This window comes from Entelurus aequoreus, linkage group LG13 (genome assembly GCF_033978785.1).
Source record: "Entelurus aequoreus isolate RoL-2023_Sb linkage group LG13, RoL_Eaeq_v1.1, whole genome shotgun sequence".
In the NCBI taxonomy this organism is placed as follows: Eukaryota; Metazoa; Chordata; class Actinopteri; order Syngnathiformes; family Syngnathidae; genus Entelurus; species Entelurus aequoreus.
Genome location: NC_084743.1, coordinates 60,158,945 through 60,181,690, shown reverse-complemented (window position 1 = coordinate 60,181,690; position 22,746 = coordinate 60,158,945). Strand labels below are relative to the sequence as shown.

The 22,746-nt window shown below is 37.3% G+C and overlaps 1 protein-coding gene across 1 annotated transcript; it reads right to left on the bottom strand.

Moving 5' to 3' along the window:
• Positions 1 to 240: 240 nt before the first annotated feature.
• LOC133663933 (aryl-hydrocarbon-interacting protein-like 1) lies at positions 241 to 16,217 on the bottom strand. The gene is made up of 6 exons (XM_062068668.1): positions 16,094 to 16,217; positions 11,951 to 12,130; positions 7,274 to 7,462; positions 4,919 to 5,095; positions 4,665 to 4,806; positions 241 to 984 (listed from the first exon to the last, which is right to left on the bottom strand). Exons 1-6 carry the CDS (start codon positions 16,196 to 16,198, stop codon positions 785 to 787), a joined length of 993 nt encoding a protein of 330 aa, XP_061924652.1. The 5' UTR covers positions 16,199 to 16,217; the 3' UTR covers positions 241 to 784.
• Positions 16,218 to 22,746: the final 6,529 nt, after the last annotated feature.

Genomic DNA, 22,746 nt, shown 5'->3' with positions numbered 1-22,746 from the left:
CACTGCTCTAAAACATCCATAGATTAACTTCAGATTTGACACAAAATTTAATTTTTTTTGTCCCTTTTTGTCAAAAAACAACAACCAGTTTTTAATGGACAGAATACAAAATCTGCAATATTTTCCCTCCAAAATATATTTGATGTGAAGAAATTGGAGCCTTAAATTATTAAATAATTCATAACCACGTTGCATTTGATTCATAATTTTTTTTTAAATACTGACAGTTACACAAAAAAAAAATCACACTAAAGGTCCCGGGGACCCAAGAGGGTCTCAGTCATTAAATAGTTGAAAACAAGTCATATACATTTTTTTTTTCCTCTTATATTCCACTTTTTCTTCTGTAAAATAACGTATAGAATGTGCCGTAGGCTTTAAAAAAAATAGTTTCAGGCTGCAAATGGCCCCCGGGCCGCACTTTGGACACCCAAACTGGAGCTTGCATATCAAACCTTCATTTCCTGTCCTTGCGGTGATGCGTTTACTGCCATTGATTGCGTGGTCATTCCACTTCTGCATGGGCGTGAGCGTCGTGTCCCCGAGGGACGCTCCTCTGCTCCCCGATGTGACTTACAGATGTTTCATTATCAGCACCTCACATAGATGGAGGAAGCTAAAGAAAAAGCCATCTTGTATGAACACACGCCATTTGATTTTACTAGCCGCGGCCTGGATTTATTACTCCACATTACGTGTAGATTCAGCGCCACCTTGTGGACGTCCATGCAGCAAATGTTTGCAAACAACAATGGAGGCCCACCATAGTATAAATATTCCCCCTTCAAAACATGCCTTTGTACTTGAGTCTGTCCTCCTGGTTCTTGTCCTCCATGCGCATGTTCAGCACCCCCAGTTCCTTCTTCACCGTCTTTTTCATGTCGGGGTTCAGATCCAGAACCTTGCTGAAGTCCTGCCGGGCCTCGGCCTCGTTCCACACCTCCGCGTGGGCCTTGCCTCGCAGGTAGAAGGCCTTGGTGACGCCTGAGGGGAACAACAGCCACATTATTTCAGGAAATACGACTTATTTACTGTCTTCCACCTTGAGTTGTAATAACAGGATTATCAGTGGATGTTAACAATTATCACTATTTTCATGTTGGATAACCTTAAAGGCCTACTGAAAGCCACTACTACCGACCACGCAGTCTGATAGTTTATATATCAATGATGAAATCTTAACATTGCAACACATGCCAATACGGCCGGGTTAACTTATAAAGTGACATTTAAAACTTCCCGGGAAATATCCGGCTGAAACGTCGCGGTATGATGACGTATGCGCGTGACGAAGTCAGAGTAACGGAAGTTATGGTACCCCGTAGAATCCTATACAAAAAGCTCTGTTTTCATTTCATAATTCCACAGTATTCTGGACATCTTTTGCAATTTGTTTAATGAACAAGGAAGGCTGCAAAGAAGACAGTTGTAGGTGGGATCGGTATATTAGCAGCGGACTACAGCAACACAACCAGGAGGACTTTGTTGGAGCGCTAGCCGCGCTAGCCGCCGACCTCACCTTGACTTCCTACGTCTCCGGGCCGCCAAACGCATCGGGTGAAGTCCTTCGTCCTTCTGCCGATCGCTGGAACGCAGGTGAACACGGGTGTTGATGAGTAGATGAGGGCTGGCTGGCGTAGGTGGAGAGCTAATGTTTTTAGCATAGCTCTGTGAGGTCCCGTTGCTAAGTTGCTAAGTTAGCTTCAATGGCGTCGTTAGCACAGCATTGTTAACCTTCGCCAGCCTGGAAAGCATTAACCGTGTATTTACATGTCCACGGTTTAATAGTATTGTTGATTTTCTATCTATCCTTCCAGTCAGGGGTTTATTTTTTTGTTTCTATATGCAGTTAAAGCACGATGCTATCACGTTAGCTCGTAGTTAAAGCATTTCGCCGATGTATTGTCGTGGAGATAAAAGGCACTGAATGTCCATTTCGCGTTCTCGACTCTCATTTTCAAGAGGATATAGTATCCGAGGTGGTTTAAAATACAAATCCGTGATTCACAATAGAAAAAGGAGAGTGTGGAATCCAATGAGGCAGCTTGTACCTAAGTTACGGTCAGAGCGGAAAAAGATACGTCCATCACTGTCTCTCAAGTCCTTCACTGTAACGTTCCTCATCTACGAATCTTTCATCCTCGCTCAAATTAATGGGGTAATCGTCACTTTCTCGGTCCGAATCTCTCTCGCTCCATTGTAAACAACGGGGAATTGTGAGGAATACTAGCTCCTGTGACGTCACGCTACTTCCGGTACAGGCAAGGCTTTTTTTTTATCAGCGAGCAAAAGTTGCGAACTTTATCGTCGATTTTCTCTACTAAATCCTTTCAGCAAAAATATGGCAATATCGCGAAATGATCAAGTATGACACATAGAATGGATCTGCTATTCCCGTTTAAATAAAAAAAAAATCATTTCAGTAGGCCTTTAATTCAACTTCAACAGACTCTAAGATTATGGAGCCTAAACACTGCCGGTAAGATTTGCTACCGAAAAAACAAATTGACATTGTAGAAAAAGTACCGTATTTTTCGGACTATAAGTCGCAGTTTTTTTCATAGTTTGGCCGGAGGTGCGACTTATACTCAGGAGCGACTTATGTGTGGAATTATTAACACAATACCGTAAAATATCCAATAATATTATTGAGCTCATTCACGTAAGAGACTAGACGTATAAGATTTCGTGGGATTTAGCGATTAGGAGTGACAGATTGTTTGGTAAACGTATAGCATGTTCTATATGTTATAGTTATTTGAATGACTCTTACCATAATATGTTACGTTAACATACCAGGCACGTTCTCAGTTGGTTATTTATGCCTCATATAACGTACACTTATTCAGCCTGTTGTTCACTATTCTTTATTTATTTTAAATTGCCTTTCAAATGTCTATTCTTGGTGTTGGCTTTTATTAAATACATTTCCCCAAAAAATGCGACTTATACTCCAGTGCGACTTATATATGTTTTTTCCCTTCTTTATTATGCATTTTTGGCCGGTGCGACTTATACTCCGGTGCGACTTATACTCCGAAAAATACGGTAGTATTGGCCAAAAAAAAACAATACAATATTTTGGGTGGATTTTTTGTATCATGACATATTTTTGATGCCCATATTCATATTTTTGTACACTTTGTGTTTACAGTAGTGTTGTCCCGATACCAATATTTTGGTACCGGTACCAAAATGTATTTTGATACTTTTCTAAATAAATAGGACCACAAAAATGGCATTATCTGCTTTATTTTAACAAACAATCTTACAATGCATTAAACATATGTTTATTATTGCAATCCAAGAACAATGTTGTCCTTAAATAAAATAGTGAACATACAAGACAACTTGTATTTTAGTAGTAAGTAAACAAACAAAGACTCCTAATTTAGTCTGCTGACGTATGCAGTATCATATTGTGTCATTTATCATTATATTATTTTGTCAACATTATGATAGATTATTAATCTACTTGTTAATATCTGCTTACTTTCTGTTTCAACATGTTCTATCGACACTTCTGTTAAAATGTAATAATCACTTATTCTTCTGTTGTTTGATACTTTACATTAGTTTAGGATAGAGATGTCCGATAATGTCGGATTGCCGATATTATCGGCCGACAAATGCTTTAAAATGTAATATCGGAAATTATCGGTATCGTTTCAAAAAGTAAAATGTATGACTTTTTAAAACGGTAGGGAGAAGTACAGAGCGCCAATAAACCTTAAAGGCACTGCCTTTGCGTGTCGGCCCAATCACATAATATCTACGGCTTTTCACACACGCAAGTGAATGCCAGGCATACTTTATAAACAGCCATACAGGTCACACTGAGGGTGGCCGTATAAACAACTTGAACACTGTTACAAATATGCGCCACACTGTGAACCCACACCAAACAAGAATGACAAACGCATTTCGGGAGAACATCCGCGCCGTAACACAACATAAACACAACAGAACAAATACCCAGAACCCCTTGCAGCACTAACTCTTCCGGGACGCTACAATATACATCCCCCAACCCCGCCCACCTCAACCTCCTCATGCTCTCTCAGGGAGAGCATGTCCCAAATTCCAAGCTGCTGTTTTGAGGCATGTTAAAAAAAATAATGCACTTTGTGACTTCAATAATAAATATGGCAGTGCCATGTTGGCATTTTTTTTTCCATAACTTGAGTGGATTTATTTTGGAAAACCTTGTTACATTGTTTAATGCATCCAGCGGGACATCACAACAAAATTAATTATAATAATGTGTTCATTCCACGACTGTATATATCGGTATCGGTTGATATCGGAATCGGTAATTAAGAGTTGGACAATATCGGATATCGGCAAAAAAGTCATTATCGGACATCTCTAGTCACAATGTAAACAAACGCCACGGGTGGATCTACACCTGACATCCACTGTAATGATACCAAGTACAAGAGCGTATCTAGTCGATACTACTATGATTACATCAATATTTTTTATAAAAATTAAAACGGGTCCCACAGACCCGAACACATTAAACAACTTTTATTATGGCTGTTACTAGAGAAAAATCTAATAATTTAGCCCCAACATTTTATGAACCCCGGGGTTCAAAGTGTAGGAAAAAAGTATAGTGTCTTATTCACGGTAAGTGATGTGTGTGTGTGGGTGTGTCCAACCTGGGTGCTGGTTGATGATGTCACTGGTGTGTTCTATGACCTCGTAGAACTCCTCCATGCGGAGCAGACACTGGCAGTAGTTGAGAGTTAACGTGTGCGCCATCTTCTCCAGCTTCAGCCAGGGAGCCTCCCAGGCTTTCTCCTGCGGACAAACACTCGTCACGTACGTCGTCACCACGCCAAACGTGCGTCGTCACCACGCCAAACGTGCGTCGTCACCACGCCAAACGTGCGGCCACACGAGGCGTCGCCACCTTGGTCTGGACGTTCTTGACGCAGATGATGGCCTCCTTGTATTTCAGCGTGGCCTCCTGGTAGCGAGCCTGCTTGTAGAGCTTGTTGCCCTGACCGTGCAGCACGGGCACCGCCTTCAGCCGCTCCACATCGTTGAGGGCCCACGACTCTCTGTTGTACTCGCTGGGCTGCAGCACCTGTCACGTGCACACGTATGTATGACACACACACACACACACACACACACACACACACACACACACACACACACACACACACACACACACACATTCTTGTATGTATTACCTTCTTGAGACCTCCGAAAAATGCCTACCTCTTTAGGACCACCCTTTCTAGATGTATAAATATTTGTATTTACAACATTAATAATATATACATACTATGCAAATATTAGAAAAGGTAAGCTTTTCTTTAATTACCTTTTTTTATTTTTATTTTTTTTTATTTTTTTTAATCTTCATTATTTACTTCAAGTTATTACAACAAGTCTCTCTCTATATATATATTTATTTATTTTTTTTAAATACATTTTGGCCATAGGGGGCACATTTCAATTTCTTACACACACTTGTTATTACATATGTTGGCCAGAGGGGGAGCGCTTCACATTTTTACACACACTTGTTATTTCATATTGTTACCAGAGGGGGAGCACTTTTAAAACCGACACACAGTCAATTAGAAAAATCCCTCCTTTTTGGGACCACCCTCATTTTGATAGATTTCACCACCAGGGAGCAAATGAGACATTCTCTATTAGATGCAATGTTATTGGGACCCTGATTTATGGCATCACTTGTTCACACCTCCTCATATGGAAGCTACTTTTCCTTCTTGATGTCTCAAGAAGGGTAGAAATACAAGAACACACACACAAAAAACACGCACGCGCACGCACACACACACACACACACACACACACACACACACACACACACACACACAAAAACTACGCACACAAAAACACTCACACAAACAAAAAAAACCCACAAAAAACCACACACAGACAAAAAAACACGCCCGCACACACATACACACACACAAAAAAGACGCACACAAAAAAACACACACAAAAAAACATACAAAAACACGCACACAGAAAAACACACAAACACACAAAAAACACACACACACAAAAAAACATGCACACACAAAACCACATACACACACAAAAAAACATACAAAAACACACGCACACAAAACCCCACACATAAAACTTTTCCTTGTTGATATCTCAAGAAGGGTAGAAATACAAGAAAACACACACACAAAAAACACACACACAAAAAAACACACAAAAAAACACACACAAAAAAACTCACACAAAAAACACTCACATTAACAAAAAAAACACACACACAAACAAAAAAACATGCACGCACACAAAAACACACACAAAAAAACATACAAAAACACACACGCACACAAAACCACGCACACAAAAAACTTTTCCTTGTTGATATCTGAAGAAGGGTAGAAATACAAAAAACACACACACAAAAAAACACACATAAAAACCACAAAAACACGCACACACAAAAAACACTCACATTAACACACAAAAAACACTCACATTAACAAAAAAACTACACACAAAAAAAACCACTCACAAACAAAAAACTCTCGCGCGCACACACACACAAATACACGCTCACACAAAAAAACATACAAAAACACACACGCACACACACACAACACAAACACACACACAAAAAACACACACAAAAACCATGCACACAAAAAACACTCACACAAACAAAAAACCACACACAAACAAAAAAACATGCGCGCACACACAAAAACACACACACAAAAAACATACAAAAACACACACGCTAACAAAACCATGCACACAAAAAACTTTTCCTTGTTGATATCTGAAGAAGGGTAGAAATACAAGAAAACACACACACAAAAAACACACACAAACGTGCGCACACACACGCACAAAAACACAAACACACTAAAACACACACACACAAACCACGCACACAAATAACACTCACACAAACAAAAAATACACACAAACACAAAACCACACACACAAACAAAAAAACACGTGCGCACACACACACAAAAACACGCACACACTAAAAAACATACAAAAACACACACACGCACACACAAAAACCACGCACACAAAAAACACTCACACAAACAAAACTATCACACACAAAAAACCACACACACAAACAAAAAAACACACGCAAACACACAAACAAAAACACACGGAAAAAACACGCACACACAAAAACACACACACACACACACACACACACACACACACACACACACACACACACACACACACACACACACACACGCACACACAGAGAGAGAGTTGTGGGTGTGACCTGCATGAGCTCCAGGATGAAGAAGAGAGGTCTGGGCTCCTTCATCAGCTGGTCCAGGTCTTGGTAGCCCAGAGTGTGGTAGGCGAACATGTTGGCCATGCCGCATGTGCGCACATGCCAGTCCACCGGGTCCTTGCCTTCTGCGATGCGCCTCATGCTCTTAGACACCAGAGGATACACGCCCGTGTGCTTTGGAGGACGACCAGGAAATAAATAAATATATACTTTATTTACAGTATTATGCTGACCTTTCACCTTTACTGCACAAATCATTCCATCCTCATTTATTACACACTTCTCACTAATAACAATAATAATAATATATTGATATTGCAATAAGTCACGATACTGTTTCTAGAGATCATGGCTTCATGCTGCTGATTCTGATACCAATCATCCATAAGGGAGATCACATGTATTATTTATTATGACAATTTAACAATATTTAAACTATTTCCTTTTTCTCTTATCACTTACATTTGTTCAATCAAAACAAAGTCAATAGTACTCAACAACAAAACAAAAGTAAAAACTACTATTGGAAAAAGACTTATTTTATTATCCTCTCTCTAATTTTGATTAATGTACTTGTTCATTTCCTGATAATATCTGCTTACTTTACACGTCAATAATCATTTATTTTATTCTGTTGTTTTTAAGCCATTTTAGCGGTTAGCTTAGCTATTAGCACGCATGCTTCTGGCTTGCTCTCGGTGTGCAGCATGTTTAGCCTCGTCCTCCAGTGATAATAATACTTAATATACCAAAAAATGCAGCGTATTTGCCGTAATGACGGTAATTATTATTACTAAATTTGTGGAGCGGCTCCACACTGTGTATGGAAACATACTTAGCTGCTGGCTTGTCAGTGGAGGGACTAAAAATGTATCAAATATCAGCAAGAAAATATTTTTAAAGGTTTGCTCGATACAAAACTGTTACCCAAGTTATACATTGTCAGAATAATTGTATCTTTAGTTATCACAAAACTTTGTGTTGCCATGAGTTCCCGGCGAGCAGACAGAAGCCGTCTTTGAACCTGCCAAGAAGAAGGCTTGGAAAACTCCCACTGTGTAGGATGGGAAGCAACATGAAGGTGTTCTGTTTCTTTCATGTATTGTAATCCACAGAAAGATTTTGTTTTGACCCGAGAACTACAAAGCGAAGAGGAAAGCAGGATCTGCCCAAGTTTCAGGTACGTCTTCTTTGAACTTTTTTTACGACCTTTTCTGTGAACTGTTTACGACTTTTTCTGTAATCAAAGGCAATGGCTGTTTACGACCCCCGTCCCTTAGAAACAGCTGTTGCCATGTAATCGGGGAAAGTCCAAATAAAAGTACAGTCTTTCGCCAGAGCGTGGTGAGACTGTGCAAAGAGTACAGTCCAGACGTCTCTCCTCAATTGAGCCAAATTTAATTCTGTCTCTGTTTAATTCCTTGCTTCTTGTCTTGTTTAATAGATGTCGTCAGTGTTTGAACCTGACATACATACTTGCTAAACGTAGTCAGTTAAATATGTAATACGGTTCTGGAATAACTTTGAGCGAGATTACATGTGAATGTTAACTACATTACGGTTTTATGGAACATTTTTCACTATTATCTGTATTTCCCCACATAAAAATGTTCAATCTTTGAGTAACAAATATATGTTTATACAAGCTGTATTTAGAAAATGAATAGCAGTAATACAGTAATTGTGTGGGGGGTTTTTTTGTAAGGGAACCCAAGCAACATTTTGTAGTGTGTGTGTGTGTGTGTGTGTGTGTGTGTGTGTGTGTGTGTGTGTGTGTGTGTGTGTGTGTGTGTGTGTGTGTGTGTGTGTGTGTGTGTGTGTGTGTGTGTGTGTGTGCTTAACACTCTGAGCCCCTTCAAATCTAATCAGAGTGGAGGGGAGTCAGTTGTGCTGATTCAGCAGGAATATGAGCCGATTAGACAAAAGTGAGACTGCTGCAGATGAATAACAGTGTGACTATTCCACACACACACAATGTAATTTACTTTTTTAAAGTACCGACGTTATTTTTATGATAAAATTCTGGCGACTGAGCTGCCAGTTTTTTTAACCATAAAATATACACTTTTTTTTTTTTTTTTACAGTTAGATAAATGGTTAAAATATAATGAATGAATCGTCAAATACATTTTAAAAATGGTTTAAATAAATAATTTTACTCTAAATTTATTTTGATGATTTATTTTAAATTGTATTTCACAATGTATTAAAATATTGGACATTAAGTATTTTTTAAAAATATATATATTTAATTTTCTTTTCTTTGAACTGTTTTAATCAAAGGCGATGGCTGTTTACGGCCCCCCGTCCCTTAGAAACAGCGGTTGCCAAATAATTATAGTTGCAGATTACTCACGCATTCAAAGTCTCCAAGGCAGGCGAGAACGTATCCAGTAACAAACGTGTCCGCATCATTTAACGTACTACTAACTTCATGAATTATTGTGGCCACGAAGTGTCGACAAAAACAATTATCACTTCACTTATCAATCAATCAATCAATGTTTACTTACATAGCCCTAAATCACAAGTGTCTCAAAGGGCTGCACAAGCCACAAAGACATCCTCGACTCAGATCCCACATCAGGGCAAGGAAAAACTCAACCCAATGGGACAATGAGAAACCTTGAAGGGGACCGCAGATGTGGGGACCCCCCCTGGGCGACTGGTGCAATGGACGTCGGGTGGATCTAGCATAATAGTGTGAGAGTCCAGTCCATAGTGGATCTAACATAATAGTGTGAGAGTCCAGTCCATAGTGGATCTAACATAATAGTGTGAGAGTCCAGTCCATAGTGGATCTAACATAATAGTGTGAGAGTCCAGTCCATAGTGGATCTAACATAATAGGGTGAGAGTCCAGTCCATAGTGGATCTAACATAATAGTGTGAGAGTCCAGTCCATAGTGGATCTAACATAATAGTGTGAGAGTCCAGTCCATAGTGGATCTAACATAATAGTGAGAGTCCAGTCCATAGTGGATCTAACATAATATTGTGAGAGTCCAGTCCATAGTGGATCTAACATAATAGTGTGAGAGTCCAGTCCATAGTGGATCTAACATAATAGTGAGAGAGTCCAGTCCATAGTGGATCTAACATAATAGTGTGAGAGTCCAGTCCATAGTGGATCTAACATAATAGTGAGAGTCCAGTCCATAGTGGATCTAACATAATATTGTGAGAGTCCAGTCCATAGTGGATCTAACATAATAGTGTGAGAGTCCAGTCCATAGTGGATTTAACATAATAGTGAGAGTCCAGTCCATAGTGGATCTAACATAATATTGTGAGAGTCCAGTCCATAGTGGATCTAACATAATAGTGAGAGAGTCCAGTCCATAGTGGATCTAACATAATAGTGTGAGAGTCCAGTCCATAGTGGATCTAACATAATAGTGAGAGTCCAGTCCATAGTGGATCTAACATAATATTGTGAGAGTCCAGTCCATAGTGGATCTAACATAATAGTGAGAGTCCAGTCCATAGTGGATCTAACATAATAGTGAGAGAGTCCAGTCCATAGTGGATCTAACATAATAGTGAGAGTCCAGTCCATAGTGGATCTAACATAATAGTGAGAGTCCAGTCCATAGTGGATCTAACATAATATTGTGAGAGTCCAGTCCATAGTGGATCTAACCATAATAGTGTGAGAGTCCAGTCCATAGTGGATCTAACATAATAGTGAGAGTCCAGTCCATAGTGGATCTAACATAATAGTGAGAGAGTCCGGTCCATAGTGGATCTAACATAATAGTGAGAGAGTCCGGTCCATAGTGGATCTAACATAATAGTGAGAGAGTCCGGTCCATAGTGGATCTAACATAATAGTGAGAGAGTCCGGTCCATAGTGGATCTAACATAATAGTGAGAGAGTCCGGTCCATAGTGGATCTAACATAATAGTGAGAGAGTCCGGTCCATAGTGGATCTAACATAATAGTGAGAGAGTCCGGTCCATAGTGGATCTAACATAATAGTGAGAGAGTCCGGTCCATAGTGGATCTAACATAATAGTGAGAGAGTCCGGTCCATAGTGGATCTAACATAATAGTGAGAGAGTCCGGTCCATAGTGGATCTAACATAATAGTGAGAGAGTCCGGTCCATAGTGGATCTAACATAATATTGTGAGAGTCCAGTCCATAGTGGATCTAACATAATAGTGAGAGAGTCCGGTCCATAGTGGATCTAACATAATAGTGTGAGAGTCCAGTCCATAGTGGATCTAACATAATAGTGTGAGAGTCCAGTCCATAGTGGATCTAACATAATAGTGAGAGTCCAGTCCATAGTGGATCTAACATAATAGTGAGAGTCCAGTCCATAGTGGGGCCAGCAGGAGACCATCCCGAGCGGAGACAGGTCAGCAGCACAGAGATGTCCCCAGCCGATGCACAGACGAGCACTTCAACTTAAAGACAGCATAAGTCCATTCCATATTAATAATAATAAATAGATGAATATTTTTCAGAGCTACCATGGTTCTCTGTTTGACTCACTTCACTTGATCAAACATTTTACAACATTATGGCGTGTATGTTTCCAGCTGATATCGCATGGTATCAGTATACGTATCGGCCAGTACTCCAGCCTCCGGGACGTCCCTGATTATTTCCATGATGTAGTGAAATTGGATGAAGTTTGTGTGTAGTACTCACGATGGTGTCACACCAGAACTGGGCCACCTCCCCGACCCTCATGGAGGCCAGCAGCGTCTCCCACACGTCTAGTTTGAACATGTTGCCGATGACGATCTCCATGGGGCGTCCCACAGCTTTGCTGTCGTCCACAACGGTGCGCTCGTCGTCGCACAGCGTAGTGCGGAAGTGGAACGTCACCTGAAGAAATCCCGACACAAGCGGTGACCCCAGAAAATGCACACATAAACACGTTACATATAATCACAACAACCCGCAACAGAGGGGCGGGGGGAGTTGGGGCCCTGGAGGTCAACTGCTGCTATAAAGCGCTACCAGCCGTCCATCACCCCGAAGGGGAATCAAGCGGTGGTGAAGGCGTGGGGTGTGTGTGTGTAAGTGTGTGTATGTATATGCCCATTGTCTTGGGTGTGTTGATGTAGTGTCCATAAGTTCGACTCTAGGTGTCGTCGAGGAGGGAGGGAGGTCAAAAGTGTCCTCGGGGGATGTTCTCAGAACAGCCTGCTCCTGTTGTTGCAGCGTCAAGGCCATTCCAGGAAGTCAAATCGTAGATTAGGATCAAGGATCAAGGGTTGGAATTGGGGGTAAAATCACCAAAAATTGTGCCTGGGCGTGGCCATCGCTGCTGCTCACTGCTCCCCTCACCTCCCAGGGGGTGATCAAGAGCGATGGGTCAAATGCAGAGAATAATTTCGCCACACCTAGTGTGTGTGTGTGTGACAATCATTGGTACTTTAACTTTAACACAGTAATAGAAGAGTGGTATGGTAGTAGTTGTGAAGTGATAATACAGTCAAGTAGTAATAGTACAGTAGTACAATAGTACTAGCACAGTACTAGAAGAGTGGTATGGTAGTAGTAGTGAAGTGATAATACAGTCAAGTAGTAATAGTACAGTAGTATAATAGTACTACCACAGTACTAGAAGAGTGGTATGGTAGTAGTAGTGAAGTAATTACACAGTCAAGTAGTAATAGTACAGTAGTATAGTAGTACTAGCAGAGTGCTATGGTAGTAGTAGTGAAGTGATAATACAGTCATGTAGTAATAGTACAGTAGTATAGTAGTACTAGCACAGTACTAGAAGAGTGGTATGGTAGTAGTAGTGAAGTAATAATACAGTCATGTAGTAATAGTACAGTAGTATAGTAGTACTAGCACAATAATAGAAGAGTGGTATGGTGGTAGTAGTGAAGTAATAATACAGTCATGTAGTAATAGTACAGTAGTATAGTAGTACTAGCACAGTAATAGAAGAGTGGTATGGTAGTAGTAGTGAAGTAATAATACAGTCATGTAGTAATAGTACAGTAGTATAGCAGTACTAGCACAGTAGCATAGTATTGATAGTACAGTAGTATAGTAGTACTAGCACAGTAATAGCAGAGTGGTATGATAGTAATAGGGAAGTAATAATACAGTCAAGTAGTAATAGTACAGTAGTATATTAGTACTAGCACAGTAGCATAGTAGTAATAGTGCAGTAGTATAGTAGTAATAGCACAGTAGTCTGGTCATAATTGCACAGTATTATAGTAGTAACAGTGGTTCAGTAATATAGTAGTAACTTTAACAGTACAGTTGTGTAGTAGTAATAGTACAGTAGTAACAGTTTAGTATAATAGTGCGGTAATAGAACAGAAGTATAGTACTAATAGTACAGTTTTGTTATAGTAGCAAGGCAGTAAAGGAGTAATAGTACAGTAGTATAGTATTAATAGTACAGTAGTATGGTAGTAATAGTGCAGTAATAGGTCAGTAATATAATAGTAATAGTAATATAATAGTAATAGTTCAGTATAACAGTGCAGTAATAGTGTAGTAGTAGCAATAGTACAGTAGTTTAGAAGTAATAGTACAGTTTTATAGTAGTAATAGAGCAGTAATATTATAGTAGCATAGTATTAATAGCACAGTATTATAACAGTGGTATAGTAGTAATAATACAGTTAAGTAGTAGTATTATAGTTGTAATAGTGCAGTAATATAGTAATAATGGCAATAGTAAAGCAGTGTTGTAGTAACATTACAGTAAGGGTGCAATAATAGTACAATGGTAATAGTTTAGCGTAATAGTGCAGTAATATAATATTAATAGGGTAGTAATAGTACCATAGTGTAGTAGTAATATTACAATTGTATAGTAGTAATAGGGCAGTTGCAGTATGGTAGTAAAGTAGTAATAGTACACTAGTATAGTATTAATAGCACAGTAATAGAACAATGGTATAGTAGTAATGGTGAAGTAATATACAATATAGTAATATTGCAGATGTACAGTTTTAATAGTACAATAGTGTGGTATAAATGGTACAGTAGTAATAGTACAGTAAGTGTAGTAGTAATAGTACAGTATAAGAGTGCAGTAATAGCACAGTAGTATAGAAATAATAGTACCGTTTTATAGTAATAATAGTGCAGTAACAGTACTGTGGTAAAGCAGTTATAGTACAGTAGTATAGTATTAATAGCACAGTAAAAGTGAAGTAATACAATATGGTAGCAATAGTACAGTAGTATAGTATTGATAGTGTAGTAGTAATAGCACAGTAAGAGTAGTATAAATAGTAAAATAGTGCAGTAGTAATAGTACAGTAAGAGTAGTATAAATAGTACAATAGTGTAGTAATTGTACAGTATAATAGTGCAGTAATAGCACAGTAGTATAGAAGTAATAATGTAGTAATAGTACAGTAGTGTAGTAGTAATAGTATGTTAGTAAAGTAGTAATAGTACAGTAGTATAGTATTAATAGCAAAGTAAAAGTGAAGTAATAATACAGTATGGTAGTACTAGTACAGTAGTATAGTATTGATAGTGTAGTCGTAATAGTACACTAAGTGTAGTATAAATAGTACAATGGTCTGGTAGTAATAGTACAGTTTAATAGTGCAGTAATAGCACAGTAGTATAGAAGTAATAGTGTAGTAGTGTAGTAGTAATAGTACAGTAGTGTAGTAGTAATAGTACAGTAGTAAAGTAGTAATAGTACAGTAGTATAGTATTAATAGCACAGTAAAAGTGAAGTAATAATACAGTATAGTAGTACTAGTACAGCAGTATAGTGTAGTAGTAATAGGTCCATAATAGTACAGTAGTATAGAAGTAATAGTGTTTGAGTTTGAGTTTGAGTTTGAGTTTATTTCGAACATGCAAGTATACAACATGATACATCACAATTTCCAGTTTCTTTTCAACATGTTCGAAAAGGAGTAGGAAGAAGCAGAGCTTATTTAATCCTACCCCTTTTCTTTACATAACAGTTGCAAGTGTAGTAGTAGTAGTGCAGTAATAGCACAGTAGTATAGAAGTAATAGTGTAGTAATAGGGCAGTAGTAAAGTAGTAATAGTACACTAGTATAGTATTAATAGCACAGTAAAAGTGAAGTAATAATACAGTATAGTAGTACTAGTACAGCAGTATAGTGTAGTAGTAATAGGTCCATAATAGTACAGTAGTATAGAAGTAATAGTGTAGTAGTAGTAGTGCAGTAATAGCACAGTAGTATAGAAGTAATAGTACAGTAGTGTAGTAGTAATAGTACGGTAGTAAAGTAGTAATAGTACAGTAGTATAGTATTAATAGCACAGTAAAAGTGAAGTGATAATACAGTATAGTAGTACTAGTACAGCAGTATAATGTAGTAGTAATAGGTCCATAATAGTACAGTAAAAGTGTGTATATTAGTTTGTGGGTGGAATGTTCTGGGCTGCAGTTGAGTTGATGACATAGTTTAATAATCACAATTATAATCATGATAAATAATTCTGCATCTAGTAATTGAACACGTGATGCAGTTAGAGACCTCTGATAGGCTCAAAAGTGCATCTTAAATATTGTGACCATTAAATACTATTGCTGTACTTGACAACTAGTGCCGCCCTCTGCTGGCTGCAAGTGTGAGTTGCACTTTTTCCTGTCAATTATAGTCCCCACAAAGTTGTCTTGCATTATTACTGTTTTTTTTTTGCCTGAACTTGCATTTATTTTCCAACTTATTCCAGACTTTTCCATACCTCCACTTCAACATAGAGACTTTAAGACGTTAGCAAGTCAACATTTGCAACTTCAAATGGACCCTTGACGTCATCCGGAAGATGAATTGGTGCAGTAATATTTTGGGTGTAAAGAAGACGTCTCACCTTTGCTCCGGTGATGAACTTGGGCACATCTCCAGTTCCTCCGTGCAGGATGGTCTTCTTGATGCCCTCCAGGCCCAGCAGCAGCGTGTCCTGCATGGCGGACATCAAGCGTGTCTTTATGGATGTGCTCACTTCAATGAAAGTGCTTGCATCTCCTGCAGGTGGATTAGTGACGCCCGGAGTAATCGGATTACATTCTCCACTCATCGATTCTCACGAGCACAGCAGAAATTACTGTAGGTTTTATTTTAATTAATGACATGTGTTTTAACTTTAAAGTGAGTTATTATATTTAATACAATACCTAACAGGTGTGTTGTACACTGTAACACAATAACACCTGAAATTCATTTGTAGCCAACAGCTACACAAAACAAGCAATGTCCTAAAAAATTTTTAAATATATTTTCCCAGTGTGGAGTGGGGCGTGCAAGGACCGGCCTCGAAGACAGCGGCCTTTATTAGCAGCAGCCGGAGCGAGACAAGTTGTGGGGAGTTGGAGCGAGAGGTAGAGACACGCCGAGAGAAAAGACTCAAACGAAGGACTGAAAAGTCGCAGAGGAGTGTGCCGTTGTGGCGTGTGCACGGATAAAAACAATTGTCAAACCTGACTACGTGATCAGGGGGAACCCACAGGAGGGCAACTTCCACACCCGGGTTGTAATAATATTATATAACACAGTCAAAGTTTGAATTTTTCAGTTTTTAAAAGAATAACAATTTGTAAATGAAGTTAAAAAAAAGACAATGTTCCAGTAGTATTGGCTAGATCAGGGGCGTCCAAACTTTTTCCACTGAGGGCCGCACACTGAAAAATCAAAGCAAGCGGGGGCCATTTTGATATTTTTTATTTCAAAAACCAATACAATATATGTATAAAAAATATACATTTAGGCCTCCACTCAAGCTTAATCCCCCACAGGGTTTTAGTCAAAAAAAATATAAAAAATGTGTCATTATTCAGTATTACTATTTTCATTATTATTCAAGTTTTAAATCTCTAGATCAGGGGTCACCAACGCGGTGCCCGCGGGCACCAGGTAGCCCGTAAGGACCAGATGAGTAGCCCGCTGGCCTGTTCTAAAAATAGCTCAAATAGCAGCACTTACCAGTGAGCTGCCTCTATTTTTTAAATGTTATTTATTTACTAACAAGCTGGTCTCGCTTTGCCCGACATTTTTAATTCTAAGAGAGACAAAACTCAAATAGAATTTGAAAATCCAAGAAAATATTTTAAAGACTTGGTCTTCACTTGTTTAAATAAATTAATTTTTTTTTTTTTTACTTTGCTTCTTATAACTTTCAGAAAGACAATTTTAGGGAAAAAATACAACCTTAAAAATGATTTTAGGATTTTTAAACACATATACCTTTTTACCTTTTAAATTCCTTCCTCTTCTTTCCTGACAATTTAAATCGATGTCCAAGTAAATTTATCTTTTTTATTGTAAAGAATAATAAATACATTTTCATTAAATTTTTCATTTTAGCTTCTGTTTTTTTGACAAAGAATATTTGTGAAATATTTCTTCAAACTTATTATGATTAAAATTCAAAAAAAATATTCTGGCAAAGCTAGAAAATCTGTAGAATCAAATTTAAATCTTATTTCAAAGTCTTTTGAATTTCTTTTAAAATTTTGTTCTGGAAAATCTAGAAGAAATAATGATTTATCTTTGTTAGAAATATAGCTTGGTCCAATTTGTTATATATTCTAACAAAGTGCAGATTGGATTTTAACCTATTTAAAACATGTTATCAAAATTCTAAAATTAATCTTAATCAGGAAAAATTACTAATGATATTCCATAAATTCTTTTTTTTAATTTTTTCAAAAAGATTCGAATTAGCTAGTTTTTCTCTTCTTTTTTTCGGTTGAATTTTGAATTTTAAAGAGTCGAAATTGAAGATAAACTATGTTTCAAAATTGAATTGTCATTTTTTTCGTGTTTTCTCCTCTTTTAAACCGTTCAATTATGTGTAAATATCATTAATTATTAATAATAACATAGAGTTAAAGGTAAATTGAGCAAATTGGCTATTTCTGGCAATTTATTTAAGTGTGTATCAAACTGGTAGCCCTTCGCATTAATCAGTACCCAAGAAGTAGCTCTTGCTATCAAAAAGGTTGGTGACCCCTGATCTAGGTCAACATTAGGTCTATCTGTCAATATAACGTTTTTAAAGATTAAAGTTGTATGCTCTTTTTGTCAAAGAAAACCCATTTTTTTAATGGAAAAAATACAAAATATGCAATATTTTCACCCAATAACATTTTTAAGTGGAATATTTGAGATTATATAATAATTGGAGCCTTAAAAAGGTCAATTACTCATAACACCGTTGATTTTAATTCATTATTATTTTCTAAGCAATGACACTTAAAAACAAATCACACTAAAATGATTGGGGATCCAAAAGGGTTAGACTCATTAAAGTGTTCAAAAATAAATTATAATTTTTTTTACTGTTTACTTTGAACACAATAATCTCGAGATCAACTACAGATCTATCCGTCAATTATACGTTTTATTGTTGTTTATGTTTTTTGTTTGAGGCCTTTCTTTTAAAAAATAGCTCAGTTTTTTATATGGCAAACACAAAATATGCAACATTTTCCCCATAAAATATCTCAAGGTGGAATATTTAATGTGACGTAATTGGAGCCTCGAATAGGTCAATAATTCATAATGACATTGATTTTGATTCATTATTATTTTTTAAAGGAATAAACAGCCTGCATGGCAGCTTTGTGTTATTAGAGTAAGCATTGCAACATTTTCTTGTTAGATTTCACCTGTTTGCTCTTTTATACCACTTTTTATGTGGGCTAGATGATACCTAACCAATCAGAGTGCGCTGCTCAGTATCGTGGTCACTGATTGGCTGAGGCAGCATTACTATATTGGATGAAGCCAGCGTAGATTTAAAAATATTTCAGTATTTACAATGTAAATTGGATCATTTATAAATGTATTTGTGTTATATTTAAATTAGGTATCACTAATTGTTTGTTATAAAAAACTATTTAAAAAACAGTTATTTTATGGTCAAGTAATACAAATATTATTTGTATGACTTATAACTGTGGAAATTATTTTAGCACAGTCAGGCCCCAAATCAATTAACAGCTGTAAACAAGAGATTACTCTTTAAAAAATATATATTTATTAAGGATTTTAATGGAGTTTTTTTTTTAACATTTTCTTTTATTTAAAAATATTTCAGTATTTACAATGTAAATTGTATAATTTATAAATGTATTTGTGTTATATTTAAATTAGGTATAACTAATTGTTTGTTATAAAAACTATTTAAAAACAGTTATTTTATGGTCAAGTAATACAAATATTTGTATGACTTATAACTGTGGAAACTATTTTAGCACAGTCAGGCCCAAAACCAATCAATATCTATAAACAAGAGATTACTGTATTTAAAAAAATATATTTATTAAGGATTTTAATAGATTTTTTTTTACATTTTCTTTCTTTGGTATAATAATTACAATAAAACTTTTTTAAAACAGGTTACAGGTTAGAAAAGCTCTTTCTGGTTAAATGGATAAAGCCTAAACTGTATTTTTAAATGTGATTCTTATTTTTTTTTTTAAATAATACAAATAAATAAATGAATAAATAAATAAATAAATGAATAAATAAATAAATAAATATACTTAATAGATTTTTGAAAATTATTTATATTTGGAATGATTAGGAATTGCGACTCGGATGTGAATCCATGTTTTTGTGCACCTCTACAAAATATGCAAAATTTTACCCAAAATATTTTTCAAAGTGGAATATTTGATGTGCAGTAATTAGAGCCTTAAACATATCAATACTTCACAACAACATTGCTTTTGATTCATTATTATTTTGTCACCTTTAAAGTAAACAATCTGACGAAAATTCTCGGGGATCCAAAAGGGATTAAAGTGTTAAAAATAACCCATGTATAAATATATATTATTTTTACTTTCAATGCTTGAATCTATCGATCAACTTTATATCTATCTGTCGATTAAACGTTTTAAATTAATTTTTAACAATGACATGCAGTTTTAAAGTAAAAGAAAACTGCCTACATGGCAGCTTTGTGCTATTAGTGTCAATATTGCGACATTTTCTCATTACATCACACTTTTCCGCTCTTTTATTCCACTTTTTTAAATCATTTATGTGTAATAGTATTTTTTTAAATGAACTTCGTGCTGAAAATGACACTACTGATCTAAAAGTACTTATGGAAAAAAATGCCTCCTCCTAATAGACGACGAGTACTCTCTGCAGTTGAGTTATTAGAAACAAAACAGCAGTGTATTATGAGCAAGTAAGTTAGTGGTACTCCAAATAATTACTTAATTATATGCCTTTAATTTTATTTTCCCATATTCAAACACAGTGTTACTGTTCAAACTGTGTGTGATGTTACAGTGGCCAAAATTATTAAATTTACTTGTTAAATGAAACCTCTGCCTTGTTTTTTATGAACACTTATGTCAGGTTCAAACACTGATGACATCTATTAAACAAGACAAGAAGCAAAGAATTAAACAGAGACAGAATCAAATTTGGCTCAAATTGAGGAGATACGCCTGGACACTGTACACTTAGACAGTGTCTCAACACGCTCTGGCGAAAGATTGTACGCCACCTCTTTTATTTGGCCTTTCCCTGATTACATGGCAACAGCTGTTTTTAAGGGACGTGGGTCGTAAACAGCCATCGCCTTTGGTTACAGAACAGTTCGAAGAAGAGGTCGTAAAAGAGTTCAAAGAAGCGGTGCCTGGAGGGGAGTCTGGTACTGCTTATTCTTCGCTTTTGTAGTTCTTGGGTCAAGACAAAATCTTTCTGTTGATTACAATACATGAAAGAAACAGAACACCTTCATGTTGCTTCCCATCCTACACAGTGGAGTTTTACAAGCCTTCTTCTTGGTAGGTTCAAAGTCAGCTTCTGTCCTCTCGCCGGGAACTTAATGTAACACAAAGTTTTGTGATAACTTAGATACAATTATTCTAACAACTTAGGCCTACTACGCTACCGTATTTTAATGTCGGTCACTATGGTGGTACTTGGAGAGCCGAGCCAAGTTTGACAACCACTGTGTTTGGATTATTTTCGACAAACTACGTACAGTATGACATTTCTATGAATGAATATGTTCATTATTGGGGACGGCGTGGCGCAGTTGGGAGAGTGGCCGTGGCCAGCAACCTGAGGGTTCCTGGTTCGATCCACTCCTTCTACCAACCTCGTAACGGCCGTTGTGTCCTTGAGCAAGACACCCTTGCTCCTGATGGGTCGTGGTTAAGGTCTTGCATGGCAGCTCCCGCCATCAGTGGGTGAATGAGTGTGTGAATGGGTGTGTGAATGAGTGTGTGAATGGGTGTGTGAATGAGTGTGTGAATGAGTGTGTGAATGGGTGTGTGAATGAGTGTGTGAATGGGTGTGTGAATGAGTGAATGTGGAAATAGTGTCAAAACGCTTCAAGTGTATACAAGTGTGGAGGGAGATGTGGCCAGCGTGCTTGCAGGCGCAAAGGTCACCGCCGCTGTCCATGGTGCTGAGGACGAGCACCATAGGGTATGGTGCTGACGGCGAGACACAGCTGGCAGGTGATTGGATTTCACAGGTGGTACGTGTTAATCTAATCATCTGTTGTCTTTAACAGTGAGCGGCCGGTTGCAGGAAGGGAAGGAAGTTTGGAGAGAGACTGAAAAGTCCTGGAGAGAACGTATCACTGATGAGTATGAGGGGCCGTTAGGGACGTTATTCAGAATTACCTCTTATACACACTACTGAAACACTCTTATACACACTACTGAAATGCTCTCACATAAACAACTGAAATGTTTCAGTAGTGTGTGTGTGAGAAAAACATTTCAGTTGTTCATGTGAGAGCATTTCAGTAGTGTGTATAAGAGTGTTTCAGTAGTGTGTATAAGAGTGTTTCAGTAGTGTGTATAAGAGTGTTTCAGTAGAGTGTTTCAGTAGTGTGTGTGTGTGAGAAAAACATTTCAGTTGTTTATATGAGAGAATTTCACTAGTGTGTATAAGAGTGTTTCAGTAGTGTGTGTGAGAGAAAAAACTTTCAGTTGTTTGTATGAGAGCATTTCAGTAGTGTGTATAAGAGTGTTTCAGTAGTGTGTATAAGAGTGTTTCAGTAGTGTGTATAAGAGTGTTTCAGTAGAGTGTTTCAGTAGTGTGTGTGTGTGTGAGAAAAACATTTCAGTTGTTTATATGAGAGAATTTCACTAGTGTGTATAAGAGTGTTTCAGTAGTGTGTGTGAGAGAAAAACCTTTCAGTTGTTTGTATGAGAGCATTTCAGTAGTGTGTATAAGAGTGTTTCAGTAGTGTGTATAAGAGTGTTTCAGTAGTGTGTGTGAGAGAAAAACCTTTCAGTTGTTTGTGTGAGAGCATTTCAGTAGTGTGTATAAGAGTGTTTCAGTAGTGTGTATAAGAGTGTTTCAGTAGTGTGTGTGAGAGAAAAACCTTTCAGTTGTTTGTGTGAGAGCATTTCAGTAGTGTGTATAAGAGTGTTTCAGTAGTGTGTATAAGAGTGTTTCAGTAGTGTGTATAAGAGTGTTTCAGTAGTGTGTGTGAGAGAAAAACCTTTCAGTTGTTTATGTGAGAGCATTTCAGTAGTG